At 38.0% G+C, this 27,548-nt stretch overlaps 1 protein-coding gene across 7 annotated transcripts in view; it reads left to right on the plus strand.

Annotated features, from left to right (window-relative positions):
• The window catches only part of OPHN1 (oligophrenin 1), a 750,938-nt gene that overhangs the window by 162,997 nt on the left and 560,393 nt on the right, over positions 1–27,548 (plus strand). For 6 of the 7 annotated variants that reach the window (XM_061136930.1, XM_061136931.1, XM_061136928.1 and 3 more), the window contains one exon: positions 21,326–21,421. The exons of the other annotated variant lie outside the window; for it this stretch is intronic. In XM_061136930.1, the coding sequence (XP_060992913.1) occupies positions 21,326–21,421 (96 nt within the window). The remainder of the gene's footprint in view (positions 1–21,325; positions 21,422–27,548) is intronic. 7 annotated transcript variants of the gene reach the window in all.

Here is a 27,548-nt window from a genome sequence, read left to right on the forward strand (position 1 = left end):
GAAGGCTGAGCAGCAAAGAATTGATACTTTCAAACTGTGGTTTTGGAGAAGACTCTTGAGAGTCCCTAACCAGTCAATCCTAAAGGAAATCAACCCTGAATATTTATTGGAAGGACTGATGCTGAAGCTCAAGCGCCAATACTTTGGCCATCTGATGCAAAGGTGCCAACTCATTAGAAAAGACCCTGGTGCTGGGAAAGATTGAAGTGAGGAGGAGAAGGGAATGACAGAGGATGAGATGGTTGGATGGCATCACTGACTCAGTGCACTTGAGTGTGAGCAAAGTCTGGGAGATGGTGAAGGACAGGGAAGCCTGGCATGCTGCAGTCCATTGGGTCACAAAGGGTTGGACATGACTGAGTGACTGCACAACAACAAAGCATTAAACCAAACTGGGTTGCAAGTGACAGGCAATCCAAGAAGACTGCAATGATAGAAAAAAATCTTAACCCTATTAAATAGCTAACCGAATATAATCCATTATGTAGATATTCCAATATAAACCATAAACTGACCTCAAGTAAAATGACTTGACAGTACTATTTGCTATACAGAGTTTAATCAAAGTGCATCTGGCAATTGGGGTGGCCATGAATTAGTTAATTCCCTTTGTCCAAAGGAAGGAAAAAAAATGAAACTTTTCTTATCTCTGTGATAAGCAGGCAATTAAGATTTAACTAGGGGCCTAGGCCAAACTTCCAGGTTACAGGGAAATAGGACCTGTCTTCCTTGTTGTTGCTGTTCAGTTGCTAAGTCATATCTGACTCTTTGTGATCCCATGGATTGCAGTATGCCAGGTTTTACTGTCCTTCCCTATCTCCCGGAGTTTGCTAAAGTTCATGTCCATTCAGTTGGTGATGCTATCTAACCATTTCATCCTCTGCCGCTCCCTTCTCCTTTTGCCTTCAATCTTTCCCACCCTCAGTGTGTTTTCCAATGATTCGGCTCTTTGCTTCAGGTGGCCAAAGTACTGGAGCTTCAACTTCAGCATCAGTCTTTCCAATGAATATTCATGGTTGATTTCCTTCAGGATTGAATGGTTTGATCTCCTTGCTGTCCAAGGGACTCAGGAGAGTCTTATCCAGCACCACAATTGGGAAGCATCAATTCTCCAATGCTCCACATTCTCTATGGCCCAACTTTCATATCTGTACATGACTCTTGGAAAAACTATAGCTTTGAGTCTGTAGACACATTTTGGAAAAGTGATGTTTCTGCTTTTTAATATGCTCTATAGTTTTGTCATAGCTTTCCTTCCAAGAAGCAAGTGTCTTTTAATCTCATGGCAGCAGGTACCATCTGCAGTGATTTTGGAGCCCAAGAAAGTAAAATCTGTCACTGTTTATACTTTTTCCCCTTCTATTTGACAAGAAATGATGGGACTAGATACCATGATCTTAGAGTTTTGAATGCTGAGTTTTAAGCCAGCTTTTTCACTCTCCTCTTTCACCCTCATCAAAAGACTCTTTGGTTCCTCTTCACTTTCTGCCATTAGAGTGGTATCATCTGCATATCTGTGGTTATTGATATTTCTCTCAGCAATATTGATTCCACCCTGTGCTTCATCCAGCCTGGCATTTCATATGATATACTCTACATAGAAGTTAAATAATCAGTGTGACAGTATGCATCCTTGTCATACTCCTTTCTCAAATTTGAACCAGTCTGTTTTTCCATGTCTGGTTGTACATGTTGCTTTTTAACCAACATACAAGTTTCTCAGGAGACAGGTAAGATGGTCTGATATTGCCATCTCTGTAAGACCTTCCCACAGTTTGTTGTGATCCACACAGTCAAAGGCTATAGCTGATGAAGCAGAAGTATGTGTTTTTTCTAGAATTCTCTTGATTTCTCTATGATCCAGTGAATGTTGGCAATTTGATCTCTGGTTCCTCTGCCTTTTCTAAATCTAGCTTGTACATACTGTCTTGATGACTTGATGTCTTGATAAATGTAGCTTTGTAGTATAGCCTGAAGTCAGGAAGCTTGATTCCTCCAGCTCTGTTTTTCTTTTTCAACATTGCTTTGGCTATTTGGTGACTTTTTGTTTTCATATAAATTGTAAAATTTTTTGTTGTGGTTCTCTGAAAAATGCCATTGTTAATTTGACAGGAATTGTATTGAATCTGTAGATTGCTCTGGGTAGTATGGTCGTTTACATGATATTGATTCTCCCAATCCAAGAACAAGGTGTATCTCTCCATCTGTTTATATTGTCTTTGATTTGTTTCATCAATATCATACAGTTTCTTGCATGAAAGTCTTTTGTCTCTTTAGGTAGGTTTATTCCTAGGTATTTTATTCTTTTTGTTGTAATTTTGAATGAGATTGCTGTCTTAGTTTCTCTTTCTGATTTTTCATTGTTAGTGTATAGAAATATAAGTGATGTATTAATTTTATATCCTGCAACTTTACTATAGTCACTGATTGGCTCTATTTTCTGGTGTCTTCTTTAGGGTTTTCTATATATTGTATCATGTTGTCTGCAAATAGTGTGAATTTTACTTCTTCTTTTCCAATCTGTATTCCTTTTATTTCTATTTCTTCTCTGATTGCCATGACTTGGACTTCCAAAACTATGTTGAATGATAGTGGCAAGAGTGGGCACCCTTGGCTGTTCCTGATCTCAAAGGAAATGATTTCAGTCTTTCAACATTGAGAGTAATGTTTGCTTTGACCTTGTCATATGTGGCCTTTATTATGTTAAGGTAAGTTTCTTCTGCACCAATTTTCTGTAGAGTTTTTTTTTTTTTTTATCATATATGTGTGCTGCATTTTGTCCAAAGCTTTTATCTGCATCTATTGATATGATCATATGGTTTTTATATCTCACTTTGTTAATGTGGTGTATCACATGTATTAATTTTTGTATATTGAAGAATTAGTACATCTCTGGAATAAATCCCACCAGCCACATGACACAGAAGAGAATGAAAAAAAAAGAAACAAAAAAGAATGAACAGACAAAACTCTAGGAGAAATGATAAAAGTAAAACTAAACAGACAAAAGCACAGAAAGAAGTTCACACACTCACACTCAGTAAAAGACAAGAACTGAAAAAAAAGAGAGAAGAGGAAAAGCACAAAAGGGGAAACAAAAGAGAAGAGAGCAATCAAGCCAATAAGGAAACCCATAAATGAAACAAACACTAAAAACTAAAGTAGCAAAAAAACAAAACTGAAATTTAAAGAAATGCAGAAAGCCAACTAAAAAATTGCAGGGAAAGCATAAAACAAAGGCTTTGGAGAAGGAAATGGCAACCCACTCCAGTATTCTTGCCTGGAGAATCCCATGGACAAAGGAGCCTGGTGGACCACAGTCCATGGGGTCGAAGAGTCAGACACGACTGAGTGACTAACACACACATCAGCCTTTTTCTCACTGATACTAAAATAGCTTTGAACTGTTAGAAGAAAGTGACATGCGTGGACTAGGGTCTCCGCCTACGACCCCGGCTTGAGGAATTGAGGGGCTGTTGCTGCACCCGAGCTGCTCTTCCAGGCGCTGACGGGACAGAGGAGTGAACGGCCGGCCTTTCCTTCCTCTGCCCTCCCCCCAGACGGCGTCAGAAACCCTCCTCTCCTCCACGTGCGCGTCATGATTTACGTGCTGGTCGGTATGGAAGCAGCTGTGTTTTAAGAAGTTGGACTTTGGCGAGTGCTTCCGGCTCTCCAGCACCACCTCCGTCTCAGGCGACTCTCAAGGGCACCTGGTGGGCGGGGACGGTGCCACAGTGTTGGCGTGGGACTGAGCGAGGCTGGCCCCGTGCCCCATCCGGGCTCCCTGTGCCCCTTCGTTCCACCGTAGCCCGACAGTGACTACCAGCCAGGAAGCCAGAGGCCCCGCTGGAGGTCACTCACCGCAAGAAAAGGTCGAGGTGCCTTGGGTGTCCACGTGAGCGGCCTGGCCTCCGCTCCCCTCCCTTCCTTCCTTGCAGTTCGGGCATGGAGCGGGGCTACCGCGAGAAAGCACTAAGATTTTGTTAAAAAATAAACTTGGATTTGTAGCAAAAAAAAAAAAAAAAAAAAAAAAACCAACAAAGGCATCAATACAATGATAAGGAAAAATATAGAAATAAAAGAGAGATGAAAACAAAAGGAAAAAGTGTAAAACAACAAAGAATTAAAGATAGCAAAATATAAACTATAGTTAAAATAGATAAAAACAAAGGAAAAAAAGCAAAAACATGGAAAAAATGCATTGTAGCAAATATACTGTGGAGTTAGGAAATAAAGTAAATTTATTTAAAAATAAAAGCATAAAAACTGAAAAGGTAAATAAGAAAAATTAAAGAATAATACAACAAAAGAACAATGAAACAAAGGGAACATAAATGTATATATATATATATATAGAGAGAGAGTGGGCTTCTCTCATAGCTAAGTTGGTAAAGAGTCTGCCTGCAATGCAGGAGACCTGGGTTTGATTCCTGGGATGGGAAGATCCCCTGGAGAAGGAAATGACAATCCACTCCAGTATTCTTGCCTGGAAAATCCCATGGACAGAGGAGCCTGGCACACTACAGTCCATGGGGTCACAAGAGTCAGACACAACTTAGCGACTAAACCACCACCAAAGTGGTAGTAAGAATATTTTCCTATTGCCTCTGTTGTCAGTGTCCTCACCACCACAGTGATCTCAGCTAATCTGCCTTCTCAGGGAGTCCTCCAATATTTCTAGGAAAGTCTCTGGACCTGCTGTGAGCACCTTGGGACCAACTCAGACTCAGATCTGACCTTAGTCCCGATTGTAGTTGCTAAGTCCACAATTGCCCCCAATGTCCACAGCCTCAATGTGAGAACCCTCATTATTTATTCTGACAATTCACAGATGCAGGATTAGGAAGCCAATTGCAGAGATTTAATCTGCTACTCCTGTGGCTACACAAATAAAATTCCTTTCTGTTCTTTGGTCATACAGCTCCTGGTGCTTAGCTTTGGTTTTGGCATAGTCTCTTTTTGTATGTTGCCCTCTGGTGTCTGTTTCCCACCCCCCACCTCCAACCCAGACAAAAGGGGGTTAATGCAGTGGGTGATTAAAGCTTACTTGCTCACTTGGACCAGGGAGAGGGAAGAATATGGTGGACACATGTGGGATGTGTTGGGAGGAATGTCTGTTTCAGTAGAGGCCTGCAGGAATTTGCTACAGACTAGAACGGATTGTGTGCTTTCCCAGGGGAACTGGCCCCGGGTCATGGGTCCCTCAGCAATGTCAGGCTGCACAGGCTCCTAGGTGGGTATGGGCAGTGACCTGCGCTTGCTCACCACTCAGTGGGAGTGGCAGGGCTCTTGCTCCCACCTCTAGGTCAGAGACCACAGCCATGGGTCATCCCACATCTGGCACTCTGGAAATCAGTGCCCTGCCATCTGTGAGTGCACAGAGTTAGAACATCCCTGGCTGACCCGCCTTTCTTGCCTACCTGGCGTTGAGATCTCTTGCATCTCTGGCAAACCCAGACGTTTTTCAGCACCCTCTCAGCTGTTTCATAATACCCCTTCAGACAGTCTTCATGGCAGTCAACCTTAGTCTTCTCCCTGAGGTCTAACCTCTGAAGCCTGAGCCTTAGGACCCATCTCCCACCAGCCCTGGTGTGCATGCAGACAGTTGTTTCAGAGGGGCGGGTGCTAGTCTGGCACTGATCTCTGTGCAGAATTCTCTCTGCTTTACCTTCTGCACACATGTTACTGCACTCTCCTCTGAGGTTCTGAAGCTCCTCCATGAGGGGGTTTCCAAGTGTCAGAAAATTTTCCTCTTTCACAGTTCCCTCCCAGGGGTGCAGGTCCCATTCTGATTTATTTGTATTTTTTTTTCTTATTTCTTTTGCTCTACTCCATTGTGTGGAGATTAGCTTACCTTTTTGGAAGTCTGGGGTCTTCTGCCAGCATTCAGTAGGTGTTCTGTAGGAGTTGTTCCACATGCAGATGTATTTTTGATGTATTTGTTGGGGGAAGTTGATCTCCACATCCTACTCCTCTGCCATCTCGAAGGTCCTCCTCTCTTTTTTTTTACATGTGTCAAAGTTTTGCTTTCCACATTTAGGTTAGAATCCATCTAGTTTTACTTTTGTGTACGATGTGAATAGGTATCTAAATTTTTTGTGTGGATAGACAATTGTCCTAATATGTTTTATATAATAACATATCATTTTTGCACTGGTTTATCATGTCCTCTGTGTCATATACTGTTTTTCCATATATATATGGATCTGTTTCTGGGATTTCTATTTCTACTCCATCTAGTTACTTGCTTCTCCTTGCACTTATACTGTCTTGATTATTATAGCTTGTAACAAGTCTAGCCTATTGATAGGGAGAGTCTGACTAACTTGTTCTTAAATATTCTCCTGACTGTTCTTGGTTTGGGACTTCTCTATTGAATGAATGCATTTATCAAGTTCCATAAAAATTCTACTCATTATAATTGCATTTAGCTTATAGACTGACCGCTTATTATATCACGTTTTCCCATGTTTGGAAATGGATAATTATTTCCCCAATCAGGGGGCATTTATGTCTTTCAATATTGTTAAAAAATTTTTACATGAAATTCATGCACATCTTCCTTAGATGTATTTCAGGGTAGCTTATTTTTTTAGTTGTTATAATCAATCCCTTTAAATTATATTTTCTAATATATTTTTGACATATAGGAATTCTATTGAGTCTTCATGTTTATTTTTAAAATTTCTATTGAAATACAGTTGATTTACAATATTATATTAGTTTCAGGTATACTGCATAGTGATTCAAGTTTTTTTTTTTTTTTATTTTTAGTTTGTACACCACTAAACATTATCATAAGACCGTGGCTGTAATTCCTTGTACTATATAATATACAGTATCCTATAGGTTTTATCTCTTCATATCATACCTCTAATGGGCCCCTCCAGCTTTCCCTCTTCCCACTGGTAACCCCTAGTATGTTTTCTGTAACTGTGAATCTGATTCTGTTTTACTATATATTCATTTTATTATTTTTTATATTCTGTGTATAAGTGGTATCATACAGTATTTGTCTTCTCTGTCTGATTTATTTCATTAAGCATATTGCCTAGGTTCATCCTCATTGCTGCAAATGGCAGAATTTCTTTTTTATGACTGAGTAATATTTCATTGTACATATGAATTTTTATACCTACCATATCTTCTGTATAGATTAGGTTGTTGATGGGCACTTAGATGCTTCCATATCTTGGTTGTTGCTGCTATGTTGTGCATGTGTCTTTTTGAGTTGGTATTTTAGTTTCTTCCAGATATATACCCAGAAATGGAATTTCTGGGTCATGTGGTACTTCTATTTTTAGTTTTTTGAGTAACCTTCATACTGTTTTTCATAGTGGCTATGCCAATTTACATTCCTACCAACAGTGTACAAGAGTTCCCCTTTCTCCACATCCTCTCCAACATTTGTTATTTGTATATATTTGTAGCCATTCTGACAGGGATGATGTGATATTATTGTTTGGATTTGTATTTCTCTACTAATTAGCAGTGTTAATCATCTTTACATGTGCCTGTTAGCCATCTGTGTGCCTTCTCAGGTCTTCTGCCCATTTAATTTGGCTGTTTAGGATTTCTTGGATATTGAATTGTGTGAACTGTTTATATACTTTATATACTAACCCCTTGCCAGGTACATCATATGTAAATATTTTCTCCCATTCAGTACATTGTTTTTTTTTTTTTTTTTTTATCTTTTCAGTGGTTTCCTTTGCTGTGCAAAAGCTTTAAATTTTAATTAGGTCCCATTTGCTTATTTTTCTTTGTTCATTTTGTCTTAGGACACAGATTAAAAAAATATTGCTACCATTTATGTCAAACTGTTCTGCTTATATTCTCTTCAAGGAGTTTTATGGTTTCAGGTATTACATTTACATATTTAACCCATTTTGAATGCATATGTGCATATAGTGTGAAGAATGTTCTAATCTTATTCTTTACACAGAGGCGTCCAGTTTTCCCAGCACCACTTACTGAAGAGACTGTCTTTTCTCAATTGTATATTCATTTTTCCTTTGTTGTAGTAGACTAGTTGACTAATAGGTGCATGACTTTATTTCTGGGTTCTCTATTCTGTTCCACTGATGTATGTGTCTGTCTTTGGGCCAGTACTGTGCTGTTTTGATTACTGTAGCTTTGTCATATAGTCTGAAGTTCGGGATTTGTCACATATCTAGATTTTTTCTTTTTTTCTGATGATTGCCTTGTCAATTGGGGTTTTTAGTGTTTCCCTAAGAATTTTAGAATTGTTTGCTCTAGTTTTGTGAAAAATGTCATGGGCACTTTGAAAATGACTGCATTGTCTGTAGATGGCTTTGGGTATTAGGGCTGTTTTAACAGTATTCTTCCAATTCAAGGGCACAGGCTATCTTTTCACTTCTTTGTATCATCTTTAATTTCCTTCATCAGTGTTTTGTAGTTTTCAGAGAATTGGTCTTTCTGTTCATTGGTTAAGTTTATTCCTTGATATGTTCCTCTTTGATGAAATTTTAACTGATATTTTCTTAACTTTCCCTTGCTGATATTGCATTATTAGTGTATAGAAACAACAGATTTCTGTATGTTAATCTTATATCCTGTAGCCTTCCTGAATTTATTAGTTCTAATTGTTTTTTGGTGGACATTTAGGGTTCTTCATATAATATATCACATTCTCCTCACATAGTGAGAATTATTCTTCTTCCCTTCCAATATGGATAACATTTATTTCCTTCTCTACTTTGCTATAGGTAGGACTTCTAATTAATATGAATTTTTCTTGGTTCAGCCTTTGCTTGGTTCTTTAACTCAGATGACCATTATATCTACTACTGTGGGCAGGAATCCCTTGGAAGAAATGGAGTAGCCATCATGGTCAACAGAAGAGTCTGAAATGCAGTACTTGGATGCAGTCTCAAAAATGACAGAATGATCTCTGTTCGTTTCCAAGGCAAACCATTCAATATCACAGCAATCCAAGCCTATGCCCCACCAGTAATGCTGAAGAAGCTGAATTTGAATGGTTCTATGAAGACCTACAAGACCTTTTAGAACTAACAGCCACAAAAGACGTCCTTTTCATTATAGGGGACTGGAATGCAAAAGTAAGAAACACCTGGACTAACAGGCAAATTTGGCCTTGGAGTATGGAATGAAGCAGGGCAAAATCTAATAGAGTTTTGCCAAGAGAACACACTGGTCATAGCAAACACCCTCTTCCAACAACACAAGAAAAGAGTCTACACATGGACATCACCAGATGGCCAACATCAAAATCAGATTGATTATATTCTTTGCATCCAAAAATGGAGAAGCTCTATACAGTCAGCAAAAACAAGATTGGGAGCTGACTGTAGCTCAGATCATGAACTCCTTATTGCCAAATTAAGGCTGAAATTGAAGTAAGTAGGGAAAACCACTAGACCATTCAGGTATGACCTAAATCAAATCCCTTATGACTATACAGTGGAAGTGAGAAATAGATTTAAGGGACTAGACCTGACAGACAGTGTGCCTGATGAACTATGGACAGAGGTTTGTGACACTGTACAGGAGATAGGGATCAAGACCATCCCCATGGAAAAGAAATGCAAAAAGGCAAAATGGTTGTCTAAGGAGGCGTTACAAATAGCTGTGAAAAGAAGAGAAGCAAAAAGCAAACGAGAAAGGAAAGATATTCCCACTTGAATGTAGAGTTCCAAAGACTAGCCAGGAGAGATAAGAAAGCCTTCCTCAGTGATCAATGCAAAGAAATAGAGGAAAACAACAGAATGGGCAAGACTAGAGATCTCTTCAAGAAAATCAGAGATACCAAGGGAACATGTCATGCAAAGATGGATTCGATAAAGGACAGAAATGGTAAGGACCTAACAGAAGCAGAAGATATTAAGAAGAGGTGGCAAGAATACACAGAAGAACTGTACCAAAAAGGTCTTCACAACCCAGATAATCACAATGGTGTGATCACTCACCTAGAGCCAGACATCCTGGAATGTGAAGTCATGTGGGCCTTAGAAAGCATCACTATGAACAAACCTAGTGGAGGTGATGGAATTCCAGTTGAGCTATTTCAAATCCTGAACGACGATGCTGTGAAAGTGCTGCACTCAATATGCCAGCAAATTTGGAAAACTCAGCAGTGGCTACAGGACTGGAAAAGGTCAGTTTTCATTCCAATCCCTAAGAAAGGCAATCCCAAAGAATGCTCAACCTACCACACAATTGCACTCATCTCACATGCTAATAAAGTAATGCTCAAAATTCTCCAAGCCAGGCTTCAGCAATACCTGAACCATGAACTTCCAGACGTTCAAGCTGGTTTTTGAAAAGGCAGAGAAACCAGAGATCAAATTGCCAACATCGGCTGGATCATTGAAAAAGCAAGAGATTTCCAGGAAAATATCTATTTCTGCTTTATTGACTATGCCAGAGCCTTTGACTGTGTGGATCACAATAACCAGTGGAGAATTCTGAAAGAGATGGGAATACCAGACCACCTGACCCACCTCTTGAGAAACCTGTATGCAGGTCAGGAAACAACAGTTAGAACTGGACATGGACCAACAGACTGGTTCCAAATAGGAAAAGGAGTATGTCAAGGCTGTATATTGTCACCCTGCTTATTTAACTTATATGCAGAGTACATCATGAGAAACGCTGGGCTGGAAGAAGCACAAGCTCGAATCAGGATAGCCAGCAGAAATATCAATGACCTCACATATGCAGATGACACCACCCTTATGGCAGAAAGTGAAGAGGAACTGAAAAGGCTCTTGATGAAATTGAAAGAAGAGAGTGAAAAAGTTGGCTTAAAGCTCAACATTCAGAAAACTAAGATCATGGCATCTGGTCCCATCACTTCATGGGAAATAGATGGGGAAAGAATGGAAACAGTGTCAGACTTTATTTTTTTGGGCTCCAAGATCACTGAAGATGGTGATTGCAGCCATGAAATTAAAAGACACTTACTCCTTGGAAGGAAAGTTATGACCAACCTAGACAGCATATTAAAAAGCAGAGATATTACTTTGTCAACAAAGGTCCGTCTAGTCAAGGCTATGGTTTTTCCAGTGGTCATGTGTGAATGTGAGAGTTGGACTGTGAAGAAAGCTGAGTGCTGAAGTATTGATGCTTTTAACTGTGGTGTTGGAGAAGACTCTTGAGAGTCCCTTGGACTGCAAGGAGATCCAACCGATCCATCCTAAAGGAGATCAGTCCTGGGTGTTCATTGGAAGGACTGATGCTGAAGCTGAAACTCCAATACTTTGGCCACCTCATGCGAAGTGTTGCCTCATTGGAAAAGACCCTGATGCTGGGAGAGACTGGGGACAGGAGCAGATGGGGATGACAGAGGATGAGATGGCTGGATGGCATCACTGACTCAATGGACATGAGTTTGAGTAAACTCCGGGAGTTTGTGATGGACAAGGAGGCCTGGCGTGGTGCAATTCATGGGGTCACAAAGAGTCGGACACGACTGAGCGACTGAACTGAACTGAACTACAGAAACCTTTGACTGTTTCTCAGAGCTCCTAGACAGTTGGTTTAGATAGCTTCTGGTTGTTTTCGTTTGTTTGTTTGTTTTGAATTTCCTCTGGTGGACTAAGAGCCTGGAGTTTCCCAGCCTGTCATTTTTTTAACCTCTACCCCCATCCCTTTTACTCTCTTCTTTTGTTATTCTTATTAGGGCCTCTTGTCTTTCTGCCTCTTTAATTTTCTTTTATATTTTCTTAATGTTTAATTTTCTATGCTGTACTGGGGATGATATTCTCAGATGTTTTTCCAGTTCAGTAGCAGTATGTTGATTGTTGTTTTTCTTATCATGTTAAAATTAATACTTAATTTTATTATTTTTATTGGTTATTGCTGATAAGAAATGGTATGTTTGATTATTGTCCCTTCTGAGATAATCTGCACATGGATTCTATTTTTTACTTTATCTCTGAATATTATAAGTATACCTATTAAATTACCTTTTAGATTGTACTGTAATTCTGGTTCTCTCAGAAAATAGTATTCTGATTTATTTTAGCTCTCATGTTACCTTCCTTGTATCAGTTGTAGTTTTTGACTATTGAATTCTCCTGGGTTCAATGGACATGAGTTTGAGTAAACTCCGGGAGTTGGTGATGGACAAACAAACTTAGGGGCAATATTAAACAGCTCAATCACCAAGAAAAAGCAGAAAAAAGACATGAAAAGCATGCCAATAAACAGACCACAAAAAGGATACTTGTTTATGATATGAGAGTTGAACAAACAGTGTTGACAGCTTTGAACATCTACTTAAAACATTTACTCTTGTCTTGTAAAAATTAAAGTCGAATTGGACGATCAGTGGCTCTTACATAAAAAAATAAATAAGGGATTATGGACTTGTCAAGAGTATGATAAAAGATACAGAATTTCATTTCAAGTTCCCATAAATTCTGATGTCTACTTTAAGAATTCTTCAAGATGATCTTTATGGTCTCTTTTAGCTCTCACAGCCTTGAGTGTATAATTTTGCCTCTTTTAAATAAAGAACCCATTCACTAAGACTGATTTGAACAATAAATCCTGTTTCTAATCTAAACACATAAAAATGCTGAGTAAAACGCAACAAGTGAGTGTCTCTGTGTGTCTTTTAAAATAACCAATAGACATAAAAAGCAAGAAAAAGAAACTCTCAAATAGTAGAAATAAAGAGGAAATTCAGAACCAGAGCATAGAATAATTGCTGAGTCCAAGTAGCCAATGGAAGGGTATGAGTTCTTTGAAATTTCCTCATGTACCCTGGATTCTTGAGGTATCTTTAATGGGGCAGTTATCCTTTTACTTCTTGGAGCTTGCTGGTGCAGGTTCATGATCAATTTTAAAGTTAATTTCTTTTAACCTATTTGTGAAGTACAAATTTGAATCTCAACGAAGAAAAGCTTGTGGTTCTGGATCACTGTTTATTTTACCTCAGTGTTAGACTGACTGACTGCTGTATTCCCTGCAACATTTTAGGCCAGTGGGTTTCATGCAGAAACTTCATTCTAGCATTCACCTCCTAAAGAATATTACCCCTGCTTGTTGATAAAATTCCAACTCCCATATACAGTCACTTCTTTTTTTCATGGTAATTATCTTTTTAAAGTCATTAGAAACACTGACTTTGTGGCTACTGAACCATTGCCCCTTGATGAATTACAGAGGTTTCTTTAGTCTTCTTGTCACAACATATTTATCAAATGATCAATACATACCTTGCTTTTTGTGTGTTTCCTTTTAAAAACGTTGAACTCATGACCGTTAACACTATTAACTCATGCCTGATATAAGCTTATCTAATGTGTGAAATTCCTCTGTAAGGCACATCACAACCTTCTTATTTTTACGAACCTGAGACTACATTTAAGCACTATACTTAGGGGCAATATTAAACAGCTCAATCACCAAGAAAAAGCAGAAAAAAGACATGAAAAGCATGCCAATAAACAGACCACAAAAAGGATACTTGTTTATGATATGAGAGTTGAACAAGCAGTGTTGACTTTCATGATCTCTGCCAGGAATTGTATGTCAGTAAGTAGGCAAATATGCATTTAGAGAATCTGCAAAAGATGAGAATCAACTGTATCTAGTTCTCATACCCTTCCATTGGCTACTTGGACTCAGCAATTATTCTATGCTCTGGTTCTGAATTTCCTCTTTATTTCTACTATTTGAGAGTTTCTTTTTCTTGCTTTTTATGTCTATTGGTTATTTTAAAAGACACACAGAGACACTCACTTGTTGCGTTTTACTCAGCATTTTTATGTGTTTAGATTAGAAACAGGATTTATTGTTCAAATCAGTCTTAGTGAATGGGTTCTTTATTTAAAAGAGGCAAAATTATACACTCAAGGCTGTGAGAGCTAAAAGAGACCATAAAGATCATCTTGAAGAATTCTTAAAGTAGACATCAGAATTTATGGGAACTTGAAATGAAATTCTGTATCTTTTATCATACTCTTGACAAGTCCATAATCCCTTATTTATTTTTTTATGTAAGAGCCACTGATCGTCCAATTCGACTTTAATTTTTACAAGACAAGAGTAAATGTTTTAAGTAGATGTTCATAGCTGTCTTAATATTAGCAATTGTAGCCCAATTTTAAAATAAAAAGAATTGCATTTATAAAGTGATTTCTAGTTTTTATGCTATGACATCTTAATCTCCGCAATAACTCTCTGAAATAGATGATATTACAGTGTTATGTATAAACTGAAAGCAAATCACAGTAACTATTAGGTAGTGAGGATTTTTTAAAATCAAGGCCCAGAGATGTGAAGTTACTTGCCCAAACTCGCAAAACTGATTAATTCCAGAGCCAAGATTTAGAATTCCAGTCTTAGTGACCTTTCCACTACCTCATAGTGCTTTGGAAAACTACACAGCACTAACAGATGTTAATAGGAGGATTCATTTAAGCTATTAAATTTGTAAGTGTAAAGGGAGGCATATATTAAGAGAACAACTGCTTTTTCGAAAGCAGCCAGATTCACCAAGCCTGGCAATCCCTTGGGCATTCCATTGTTTATTATGCTTGTTTTTGATGTAGTTCAGTTGCTCAGTACTGTCTTGACTCCTTGTGACCCTGGGGACTGCAGCACACCAGGCTTCCCTGTCCTCGACTATCTCCCAGAGTTTGCGCAAACTCATGTCCACTGAATTGATGATGCCATCAAACCATCTCATCCTCTGTTGCCCCCTTCTTCTCTTGCCCTCAATCTTTCCCAGCATCAGGGTCTTTTCCAGTGCGTTGACTCTTCACATCCAGTGGCCAAAGTATTGGAGCTTCAGCTTCAGCATCAATCCTTCCAATGAATATTCAGGGTTGATTTCCTTTAGGAATGACTGGTTTGATCTTGCTGTTCAAGGGACTCTCAAGAGTCTTCTCTAGCACCACAATTCAAAAGCATCAATTCTTCAGTGCTCAGTCTTCTTTGTGGTCCAAATCTCACATCCATACATGACTACTGGAGAAACCAGAGCTTTGAATATATGGACCTTTGTGATGTCTCTGCTTTTAATATTCTGTCTAGGTTTGTCATAGCTTTTCTTCTAAGGAGGAAGCATCTTTTAATTTCATGGCTGCAGTCACCATCTGCAGTGATTTTGGAGCCCAAGAAAATAAAGTCTGTTACTGTTTTCATTGTTTCCCCATCTATTTGCCATGAGGTGATGGGACCAGACGCCATGATCTTAGTTTTTTAAATGTTGAGTTTTATGTCAGCTTTTTCACTCTCCTCTTTCACCTTCATCAAGAGGCTTTTTAGTTCCTCTTCTTTTAAGAAGTAGGATTGCATCTATCAGGTTTTGAGTCATAATGAAACTTAGCTTCTTGAGTTTTATCCAAATTGAAAAGTAAATGCAGTCTTTATTTCATTTATTTCTGCTCTAATTTTTTCATGATTTTGTTCCTTCTCCTAGCTCTGAGATTTGTTTTTTCTTTTTTTTCTTATTCCTTTAGGTGTACCTTTAGATTGTTTATTTGAGATTTTTCTTGTTTCCTGACATGAGCTTGTATTGTTATAAACTTCCCTCTTAGCAGTGCTTCTGCTGCATCCCATAAATTCTGGATCGCTGTATTTTTAATTTATAAATCCATTTTACCACTTCCTGAATTTGGAATTTTTACTACATTCATGTTTAATTTAATATTGACAAGGTGGGATTTACATCTACCATTTGCTACTTATTTTTGCTATACGTTTCTTATTCTTCTATTCTTTCACTATTGTCTTCTTTTGTGGAAAAAAAAATTCCTAGTACACTATTTTAGTTAGTTTGTTGTTTATTATACTATATATTTTCAGCTGTTTACTTATGGGTTGTCCTGGGATATACAGTTGCTATCTTAACAATGTAGTATTGATAAGTACTAATTCTTTATTCTATAAAAACTTTTCTCCAAAATAGCTATGTTATCTTCTTTTTCTTTTGTACTAGTATTTTCATATAAATTGCAATTTATACATTGTAATTACTTCAACATTGTTTTATAATTATTGCTATACACAGTTTTATTTTGATTCATACATAAAAAGACAACAGTTACAGACAAAATGCCTTTACTCTGTCTTCTTTATTTTCATATATTTCCTTTCCTGGTGCCATTTATTGCTTCATATGGATCAAATTACTGTTTAGTGTTCTTTGATTTTCACCTGGAAGACTCCCATTAACATTTATTGTAAGGCTCTTTTGCTTGCAATAGATTCTTTCAGTATTTGTTAATTTGGGAATATCTTAATTTTCTCTTAATTTTTGAAGGTTAATTCTGGTAGATATAGAATATTTTTTGATAGTTTTTTTCCCCCCAGAACTTTGGTTATGTCACTTGACTCTTTGGGAGCCTTCATAATTTTTGATGAAAAGTCAGCTCTTAGTCTTATGGAGGCTCTCTCTTGTGCATGATAAGTCATTTTTTCTTGATTCTTTTTAAACTTCCCTTTCTTCCTCTTTCAGTAGTTTGGCTGTGATATTTCTAGATGTGTATATCTTTGAGTTTATCTTCCTTCAAATGTGGTGAGCTTGTTGGGAGTACAGATTAATATTTTTCATCAAATGTGGCAAATGTTCTTTCTCTCCCTTTCTCTCTCTCCTCTTCTGGGATTCATACTATGTATGTAGTGTCATGCTGGTTGGTGTTACACAGGTCTCTGAGGCTTTGCTGATTTTTCTTCATTTTCTTTTACTTCCCCCAGTTTCCATAAACTGGGTTATCTCACTTGACCTGTCTTCAAGTTCATTGACTCTTCAGCTCAAATTTAATCTTGAGCCTTTGTAGTAAAATTTTTATTTCAGTTATTGTACTTTTTAGGTACAGAAATTGTAATTAGTTCTTATAAAATTATCTCCAACTCTCTATTGATATTGTCTGTTTGCTGACACATCATTCTCATTCTTTCCTTTAAGTATTTAGGGATGGTTTCCTTTAATTCTTTGAATATATTTAAAATAGCTAATTTAAATTCTTTATTTTTAGTAAGTCCAATGTCTGGGCTTCCTCATAGATAATTTCTCTTGATAACATTATTTTCCTTAAATACAGGGCAGTGTTCTCTGTGTGTCTAAATATTGTGTTGGAAAGGATACATTTAAAGTAATATAGTGTGACAACTCTGAAAGTTAGATCATATCCCTATCCCCAGGGTTTGTTGTAAGTGACTGTTGTTGTTTGTTTGTGTTTTGAACTCCTGGACTAATTCTATCTTAAAGTCTGTAGTTTTTGTTGTGCAAAGCCATTGAAGCCTTTGATAGGTTAGCTTAATGTTTAGCTAATGTTTAGGCAGTGAATTTATGAAATAATTTGAACCTGTAAGTCTCCAGGCTTTGCTGAAGGGCTTTCTGTATGTGTTGAGGCATTTCTTAAATATTCAGCCAGTAAATTTACAACTCTGCCTTACCACTCTCTTCCTGCTTATATAGGGCCTCAAATTCAGGCAGAAGAGAAAGAGAATTCTTTCATGGGCAAACACACAACCCAGAGTGTGCACATTTTTCTTTGCATAAATGTGTCTTTCTAGATTTTTAGAAAGAATTTGTATCTTTGTAAAGACCCCTTTGGACATGTCATTCTCTAATCTGTTACCCCCACCCCCACTTATTTAACTAAGTGTTTTGGTCCATCTCTTTATCACTCCAATTTGTACATTGCCTTAGGTCACCATAGTCTTAAACAATTTCAGATGATTGTTTTTGATAAATGCTCCAATGGCAGCATTGTTTACAGAGAATAAACTTTGGATTAAGCCAAGCAAAGATAAACTCTAAGAATGGAGCTTTCTATACCTGTCAAACTGGACAAATAGTGATAATTTTCTGAGAGTGGGGCCTTGTGAACCTCTGACACCCTTCTGCCTTCTCCAGTGGCTTGTAAAACTGTTGATTTCATAGCTACTATAGTTATGAGGCTGTTGGTTTTCAGTGGTTATTACAGAGCTGGAAAGTAGGTGATTTGATTAGGGTAACTTTATATACCAAAAAGTTCACTTGTTTTTTAAATCAAAATTTACTCATTTTTCTTCAATAGACAGCCCTCAGATTGTTAAAACATGAGTTAATTTAGATAGTATCTGATATATATATATATATATGTGTGTGTGTGTGTGTGTGTGTGTGTGTGTACACAAAACTTATATCCAGAATATATAAAGAAATTTTATAGCTCAATAATAAAATAAGAAACATAATTGTAAAACAGGCACAAGTTTGAACAGACCCTTCATGAAAAAGATATGACAAATGCTCAATAAGTACATGATAAGATACTCAGCACCATTAGTCATCAGGAAAATGCAAAGTAAAACTTGGTAAATACCACTATATACCCATTAGAACTAAGCTAAAATTAAAATGCAGAAGTAACTAGATGCTGGAAATTATGTGGATCAACTGAAATTCTCATATGTTGTTAATAGGAATACAAAATGGTACAGTTGTTGTTGAAGACAGTTTGACCTTTTCTTGTATAGTTTAATTAATAGGCACTTACCAATTAAGCATTCATTGTGCTCCTAGAGTGCGCTCCTTGGGAGAAGTGAAAGCATTTGAACCAGAAAGACTTTTACATGAGCATTTATAACAGTTTTTATTCACAATAATGAAAAGCTAGAAACATTGCAAATGTCCCTGAATAGGTGAATGAATGAACTATGGTATATTTATACAATGTGATATGAGTTAGCAACAAAAAGAATGAATTACTGATTAATAAATTACCAAGACATTGTGCAGACTTAAACAAGTTAGAAATAAAAGAAGATATTCTGTATAATTCTGTAGAAAAGTATAGTGATAAACAAGTTGTAATCTGTGTAACATGAATTAATTATTAACTAATCAATCCCATTTATGTACTACCTATTCCCACAAAACTTCAGTTGCCTCATAGGCACTATTCAACTACATTCCTAAATGAGTTAGAAAAAGATGAGGGGAAAACATTATAGAAAACACATGAATAAATAAGTAGTTGATGGAGAGAGAACCGACAAAGATAGTTTGAAAAATTATGAGAGTGGCTTTGTGGGTGGGGATGGGGAAATATCAGGGAGGATATAAGGGTGAGCTTACATGGTTTGCAGTGATACAGTGAACTTTAGAACGATAAGAAAATAAATGTCCTTTCCATGACAAGCCTTTCTAGGTTATCTGTTGATTCTTTGTAGCCAGGAAATTTCCCAACACTTTTATCTAAAATATATGAGTCTTTCTTGGCACTTCCCTCAGTACAGAGGCCAAATAAATGAGACACTGTTTTCATGAAGAGCTGTTAATTTATGTTTGTATTTTTGTGCATGTGACTTGCTGCGTTGTCTCATTTTCTGGGTTTGTTTATAAGGTGAGGATGGTAATAGCAATCTTTAGATACTTGGGGAGGGTAAATGAAAGGTATTTGTGCAAAGCCTTTCATAAACATTTTCAAGCTCTGTGCAGATGTAAGGGTAATGTTTTGAAGTCCCAGAAATCTGGAGAAGAGTGTTAATGCAAATAATGAAAAGGGGAATGAATGTAACTCCTTTCTCACTCCATGCCTTTACTTACAAAATACTGTAAATGTTGAAAATTGTAATATTTGTGGTTTCTGAAATGTTCATATAATTCTAAATGAGAAGTCATTTATAACTGTACTTATCTTAGTTCAATTTATGAAATCCTGGTATTTGTGAAACAGCAATGTAATGAATGTTATATTTAATTTCCCAGAGTCAAGCAGAGTGCATGGGAACTTCTGGGGTTGCTTTTTTTTTTTTTTTTTTTTGCTGCTGGCCAAAGCGGCCAAAGAAAAGGTTTTCAGATATGGAACCTGTTTTGTTTTCTCTTTGCTGATGAAATGTGGAAGGCAGTGTATTCATACTCCTCTCATATTTATGTGGCCTAGATTTGAAGTGGAAATGTGATTCTAAAATGTGGAAATTTTAAAAGACATGGTAACCCGTCTGCAGTCTCCAATCTCTGTGAAGTATTTTTTTTATTATTATTACTGCCATTGATGTGTTCAAAGGATCAAGGTTCTAAATAATGAAAATAAGAACTTCTGAAAACAGGACATAGACAAGATAATAAAACTCTTTGCAGGTTTATCTGTTCCAGACAAATGCTTGAGCATGTTTTATTGGGTTTAACCATGATAGTCTAACCATGATAGATTTTTACTGAAAGGGATAGATACTGTTGTTTGTATTGTCTCTCTTTCTGTTAGGGTGAAAGCAAAAACTTTCTGTAGTTTGTATATCTGATAGATAAGAAGTTGGGGAATGGTGAAACTAAGGAGTCAAAGAAGAAATAGGAAAGGGGGGACAAAAATTATAAGAAGCTTGATATTTCCTAGAATATGATCTTAATGTGTTACTTTAGTTGGTGAGAGCAGTGTTCTTCAAACTCTAAAGAGCATGTGAATCCCCTAAGGATTATATAAAAATGCAGTTTCTGATTCAGCAAGTCTGGGGTGTTACCTGGGAATGTGTATTTCCATTAAGCTCCCAAATGATGATGATACTGGTGGCCTGAGAACCACTCTTAGAGTAACAAAGTTGGAGGTTTGACTGGAGATCTTGGTGAAGGTCATATTTTAAAATTTTCAATAAGGATAATTTGTCATAATAGTAGCTGATTGTGTTTAATTTTCCATCATCAATAAACTTTTATATAATGAAATTTAAAATCATTGACCAAAAGTCACATACATATGTCTGACATACCACCCTCAATTTTTCATCAACTATTTCCTTATTTTAGATCCCTTAGTAAATACTCAGTGAGGAAGTTAAATTTGTGTTTCTGCCAGATAGTACCTTCACCAAAGCTGCCATCTGGTTAATGTGTAAAATGTTAAAGTGTTGTTTATGTGGTCATAGGAAAGGCCCCAGAAAGGCAGACAGACCACTAGGCTTCTAGTTCCAGTTCTCCCAGCTAGCTCTGGAGCCTGGAGCTATTTTTTTTCTTTGTAAAATGACTGTGAATATTTGTTTAGTGGACTTGAGAAAGTATCTAGTCCATTGTTCATAATAGGCTTAAGGAGACTCTTAAGAGTAGAACTAAGCAGCTTTAGGTCTCACAGGTCACACAGGACAGGGACTGAGGATAAAGCATTGTCCAATAACTTAAATGGAGGACTTCACTAAGCTGCCCTACTTCATCTTTAATGTGTGATTTTAGTTGCTCAAATCTTCCGTGGAAGGTCTGATCTTTTCCTTTAACATCTTCCAATGCAATTTGCTGCTTGCTGGTAGCACTTCCCTTTGTTTTTCTCCTGTCTGTCCTAACAGAGATGAGGAAATCAGGCAAAAGGCTGCAGCGTTGACCATTTCTCCCATTTCCCTTCCTTTGCAGATTATTCCTCTGCTGTTCAGAAATTTTCTCAGACATTGCAGTCCTTTCAGTTTGATTTCATTGGAGATACTCTGACTGATGACGAGATTAACATTGGTAAGTCTTCAGCTATTTGTGGCCATGTGACTCTCAAAGCAGGTCTGAGAAAAAACAGCCTCCTTGGTGAATATAGAGAACTTGGGCATCTTTTACCCCCCTTTGTCACCTGTTGTCCCAAGTTCCTTGGAGACTGCTCAAGAAACATAAAGAAACATTCCCTCCTAGTCCCATTTCCTCCTCATACAAAATCAATCAAAAGATATCCCTTTGGACTTCCCTGGTGGTACAGTGGATAAGAATCTGCCTACCAATGCAGGGAATATGGGTTCGATCCCTGGTCCCAGAAGATTCCACAAGCCTTGGAGCAACAGGGCCATGTGCCATGACTACTGAGCCCACGTTCTAGAGCCTGTGAGCCACAACTACTGAGCCCATGTGCTGTACCTACTGAAGCCTGTGCTCTTAGAACCTGTGCGCCACAACAAGAGAAACCCCCACAATGAGAAACCCATGTACCACAATGAAGAATAGCCCCTGCTCACCACAATGAGAGAAAGCACATACACAGAAAGACCTAACACAACCAAAAATAAATAAATAAATAAAGTATATTAAAAAAATATCCCTTAAGCCTCCATTTAGATCTTTGACTCAGTCTGCAGGGGAATTTTTCTTTAAAAAAGTCTAAAACATGAAAATGGGGTTTCCCAGATGGCGCAGTGGTAAAGAATCCACTTGCCAATGCAGGAGATGCAGGTTTGATCCCTGAATCAAGAATATCCTCTGAAGAAGGAAATGGTAAACCATTCCAGTATTCTTGCCTGAAAAATGCCATGGACAGAGGAACCTGGTGGGCTACAGTTCATGGGGTCACAAAACATTGGATATGACTGAGCAAAACACATGAAAATAGATATTTTTTGGTGAAGAATGAAAATTAATTTTTTGGTTTATTTTCCAAAATATTTCAGAATAAGGTTCTTCTAAGGAACAAATCCCCTAGAAAGTTTAATATTAGCATTTATGTATGTATACTTTCCAGGCAACAGGAGATTTGATATCTCCCTTGGGAACTGAATTTAACAACTTGCCTTAGTGTTCTCCTCTGTAAAATGTGGTTAATATGTATCTCTCAAAGATGTTATAATTAGGAAATTGAACAGTGGAAATAGAAAGAGCTTTGTGTTTGTGTCAGTTATGAAGTTTAGTAGTATCAGCACAGTATAAGTCTTCCCTGATAAAGAATCTGTAAAGAATCTGCCTGCAGTGCAGGAGACTGCCATCATAGGAGATGCAGGTTCAATCCCTGGGTCAGGAAGATCCCTTGGAGAAGGAAATGGCAACCTAGTCTAGTATTCTTACTAGAATACTGGAAAATCCCATGGACAGAAGAGCCTGGTGGGCTACAGTCCATGGGGGAAAATATGGCCCACAGACTTAACTGAAACACAGTTAAATATTGTCTATGGGTGGTTTTGTATTATAACAGCATTGAGTAGTATTTGCAGAGACTACATGGTTTTCAGAGCCTCAAATATTTGCTGTCTGGCCATTTAAAAAAAAGTTTTGTAACAACTGAGTTAAAGAGTTAGTGTAAAGCATTTGCTAGATGAGAGCACAGAACTATTATGAATGATCTAATGTCACTGAAATAATTATGTGTATGAGCCCAAGAAATAAAATATAAAAATGTATTATTATTATATTAGATGCTTGTGCAGTAAGTATGAATAATATATAAGTGTATAAAATAGGAAATTAAAGGTATTCCAACATAGAACTGTTTTGTGTGGATATAATTTAGTTCATACTAAATACATAACCTAGCATTTCATCAAGCATTTTCTCATATCATTTAAAAATCTTTGAATGCTTCATGGGAGTGTGGGACAAGGACATTGTTTTGTTCGTTTGTATTTCCCTAGCATGTAGAGGATTACCTAGCATATAGTAGATACTCAATACATGTTTGTTGAATGAATGAGTAATGGATGCATTTGAGATTCATTATTACAGGAGCTATACTTTACATGCTGTTCAACTATTGTTAGAAATTTGGCTTATTTCTAATTTTTCATGATTATAAATAACACTGCAATGAATATTTTTATGAGGTTGATGACTAATGTTTTGGATAAATGTGGCAGTATAACTAGTGAGGCAGACATTTGTATTTGGATGATTTCTTTACTCATGCCACTTCATTCTGCTTCTGCATATCTATATTGGTCTGAGGGCATGGCTTATTTAAAGGTTAATATCATGAGGGTTAGATAGCCCAAGTTTGAACTGTAGTTTCTTGACGTATTAGCTATGTAATCTTGGCAAGTAACTTCACCTCTATGAGTGTAACATTTCTCATCTGTAAAATGGGAGTGAGGTAATCAATGCCAAGTGTTCACAGTGTCTAAATAAATGTTAGCTATTTAATCATTGTTATTAATATAAGGTTTGATTACTTTATACTTTTTAATGAACTGAATGTTTTTCTATCTCCACAAATTCATATGTTGAAATTCTAACCTCCAATGTGACAGTACTAGGAGGTGGGTTCTTTGGGAGTTAATTAGGTCATGAAGGTGAAGCCGTCATGAGTAGTATTAGTATCCTTATCTCTGTGACAATCTAGGAGGGTAGGATGGGAAGGGAAATAGGAGGGAGGTTTCGGGAGGGAGGGGACGTGGGTGTACAGATGGCTGATTCTTTTTGATATATGACAGAAAACCACAAAATTCTGTAAAGCAATTATCCTTCAATTAATTCTTTTTTAAAAAAAAGACAGAGGGAAAAGAAAACAGATCCCAGAGCACTTTCTCACCCAATTTCCATCATGTGAGGATACAGTGAGAAGTTGGTAGTCTGCAGCCTGGAAGAGAATGCTCATGAGAAGCTGACTTTGATCTCAGCATTCTAACCTCCAGAACTGTGTGAAATAAATAAGCCCACCCAGTCTATGATATTTTCCTATAGCATCCTGAACTAAACAAACAAACAAACAAACAAACAGGAATTTATACTGAGATTTGGAGGGTGCTGCTATAATGAATACCTGAAAATGTGGAAGTGACTTTGGAACTGGATAATGGACAGAGGCTGTGAAAGTTTTGAGGTGCATGATATAGAAAGCCTAGATTGCTGTGAATAGAATTTTAAAGGTGATTCTGGAGAGAACTCTGAAAGAAGAGAGAGGGTAGAGAAAGCTTCAATATTCTTAGAGAATACCTAAGTCAATATTCTTAGAGAATACCTAAGTAATCATGCATGAAATATTGGTAGAATATAGATAGTAGAGTCCGTTTTGATGAAGTCTCAGACAAAAATGAGGAACATGTTATTGGACAATGGAAAAAGGTGATCCTTGTTATAAAGAGGCAAATACTAGGCTACATTGTTTGTTTTCTAATGTTCTGTGAAAGGCAAAACTTGTAAGCAATGAAACCAAACATTTGGCTTGTGCAATTTCTAAACAAGTGTTAAAAGAGAGGTTTGGTTTCCCCTGGCTACTTATACTAAAATGTGAGAGGAAAGAAATGAAGAGAAGGTAAAATTTTTAAGCAGAAAGTAACCAGAGCTTAAAGATTTGTCCATATTACAAAAAATGAGGAAGTTTATTTGGAATAAAGCACTATTGCACTTCCCAGGTTGTGCAGTGGTAAAGAATCTGCCTGTCAATGCAAGAGTCCTGGGTGTGACCCTTGAGTCAGGAAGATTCCATGGGGTAGAAAATGGCATCTCACTCCAATATTCTTGCCTGGAAAATTAAATAAACAGAGGAGCCTGGAGGGCTACAGTTCATGGGGTCACAAAAAGTTCAACACCACTGAGCAACTGACTGAGCACACATACACATGGTTCAGTGCAGTTCAGTTCAGTTCAGTCACTCAGTCGTGTCTCACTTTTTGGGACCCCATGGACTGCAGCATACCAGGCCTCCCTGTCCATCATCAACTCCCGGGGCTCATCCTCTGTTGTCCCCTTCTCCTGCCTTCAATCTTTCCCAGCATCAGGGTCTTTTCCAATGAGTAAGTTCTTCACGTCAGGTGGCCAAAGTATTGGAGTTTCAGATTCAGCATCAGTCCTTCCAATGAACATTCAGGACTGCTTTCCTTTAGGATGAACTGTCCTTACAGTCCAAGTGACTCTCAAGAGTCTTCTCCAACACCACAGTTCTAAAGCATAAGTTCTTTGATGCTCAGCTTTCTTTATAGTCCAATTCTCACATCCATACATGACTACTGGAAAAACCATAGCTTTGACTAGATGGACCCTTGTTGGCAAAGTAATGTCTCAGCTTTTTAATATGCAGTCTAGGTTGGTCATAGCTTTTCTTCCAAGGAGCAAACGTCTTTTAATTTCATGGCTGCAATCACCATCTGCAGTGATTTTGGAGCCCAAGAAAATAAAGTCTGTCACTGTTTCCATTTTCCCCTATCTATTTGCCTTGAAATGATGGGACTGGATGCCATGATCTTAGTTTTCTGAATGTTGAGTCTCCAATACTTTGGCCACCTGATGCGAAGAACTGACTCATTTGAAAAGACCCTGATGCTGGGAAAGATTGAAGGTGGGAGGAGACGGGGATGACAGAGGATGAGATGTTTGGATGGCATCACTGACTCAATGGACATGAGTTTGAGTAAACTCTGGGAGTTGGTGATGGACAGGGAAGCCTAGTGTGCTGCAATTGATGGGATCGCAAGGAGTTGGACACAACTGAGCGACTGAACTGAACTTTCACTCTCCTCTGTCATTTTCATCAAGAGGTCCTTTAGTTCTTCTTCACATTCTGTCATAAAGTGGTGTCATCTGCATATCTGAGGTTATTGATATTTCTCCCAGCAATCTTGATTTCAATTTGTGCTTCCTCCAGCCCAGCATGTCTCATGACGTACTCTGCATGTAAGTTAAGTAAGCCGGGTGACAATATACAGCCTTGATATACTCCTTTCCAAATTTGGAAACAGTCTGTTGTTCCATGTCCATTGCTAACTGTTGCTTCTTGACCTGGATGCAGATTTCTCAGGAGGCAGGTCAGGTGTTCTGGTATTCCCATCTCTTTAAGAATTTTCCATAATTTGTTGTGATAGACACCGTCAAAGACTTTGGCGTAGCCAATAAAGTAAACGTAGATATTTCTCTGGAACTCTTTTGCTTTTTTGATGATACAACGTATGTTGGCAATTTGATCTCTGGTTCCTCTAGCTGGCACTAGTGGTAGACATATCATTTGATAAGGAGATTATTGTGGGTGTGAACAATGGATTTAATCAACCATTTCAACAAAAACTAGGATGGGGATGCAATTATCCCAGCAGAAATGGTTCCAGCTAGGATGAAAGGAAATAGGGGAAACAGGAAAACATGGAGGAAAACTTCTTAGGTCCTATAAGTCCAGTCCACTGAGGAATGTGAACCTGCACTATTCTTCAAAACAAGGGAAGAAGGACTCTGAAGGTGATTCAGAGACCATCAGGACTGCCACTCCTACCACAGCCTAAGAGTATATAGGCTCTGGTGGTGCAGGGCTTCATCCACCTAGATCTCAAAGGACAAAGCCAATACCCAGGGAGCCATAGGGATAGGCATGGGGCCATTTTGCAGAATACTGAGGGTGCAATATACATCCCACCCCCGCACCACATAACTCCTCCAGAGAGAGAACCCAAGCGTTGGTGAGGCCACTGTAGGGAGCCACAGTGTGGGTTGCCCTCCACTAAAGTTTGGGGGTGGGGTTCCCTGTTGGTTCAGACAGTGAAAAATCCACCTGCAATTCAGGAGACGCGGGTTCAATTCCTGGGTTAGGAAGATACCCTGGAGGAGGGCATGGAAATGCATTACAGTATTGTGACCTGGAGAATCCCCATGGACATGGGAGCCTGGCGGGCTACACTCCATGGAGTCACAAACAGTTGGACATGACTAAGCAACTAACACAGTAAGCTATGGTGGTGTTGTTGCTACTTCAGTAAGTCTAGAAGGCTACACTGCTGTCTCTCTGGGTTTAGAAAGCAGAACATCGGGGGCAGTCCTAAGATGGTGAAGGAATAGGACGGGGAGACCACTTTCTCTCCCACAAGTTCATCAAAAGATCATTTGAACGCCCAGGAAATACCACAAAACAACTTCTAGATGCTGCTGGTGGACACCAGGTACCCAGAAAGGCAGCCCATTGTCTTTGAAAGGA

This window comes from Dama dama, chromosome X (genome assembly GCF_033118175.1).
Source record: "Dama dama isolate Ldn47 chromosome X, ASM3311817v1, whole genome shotgun sequence".
NCBI classification, from domain to species: Eukaryota; Metazoa; Chordata; class Mammalia; order Artiodactyla; family Cervidae; genus Dama; species Dama dama.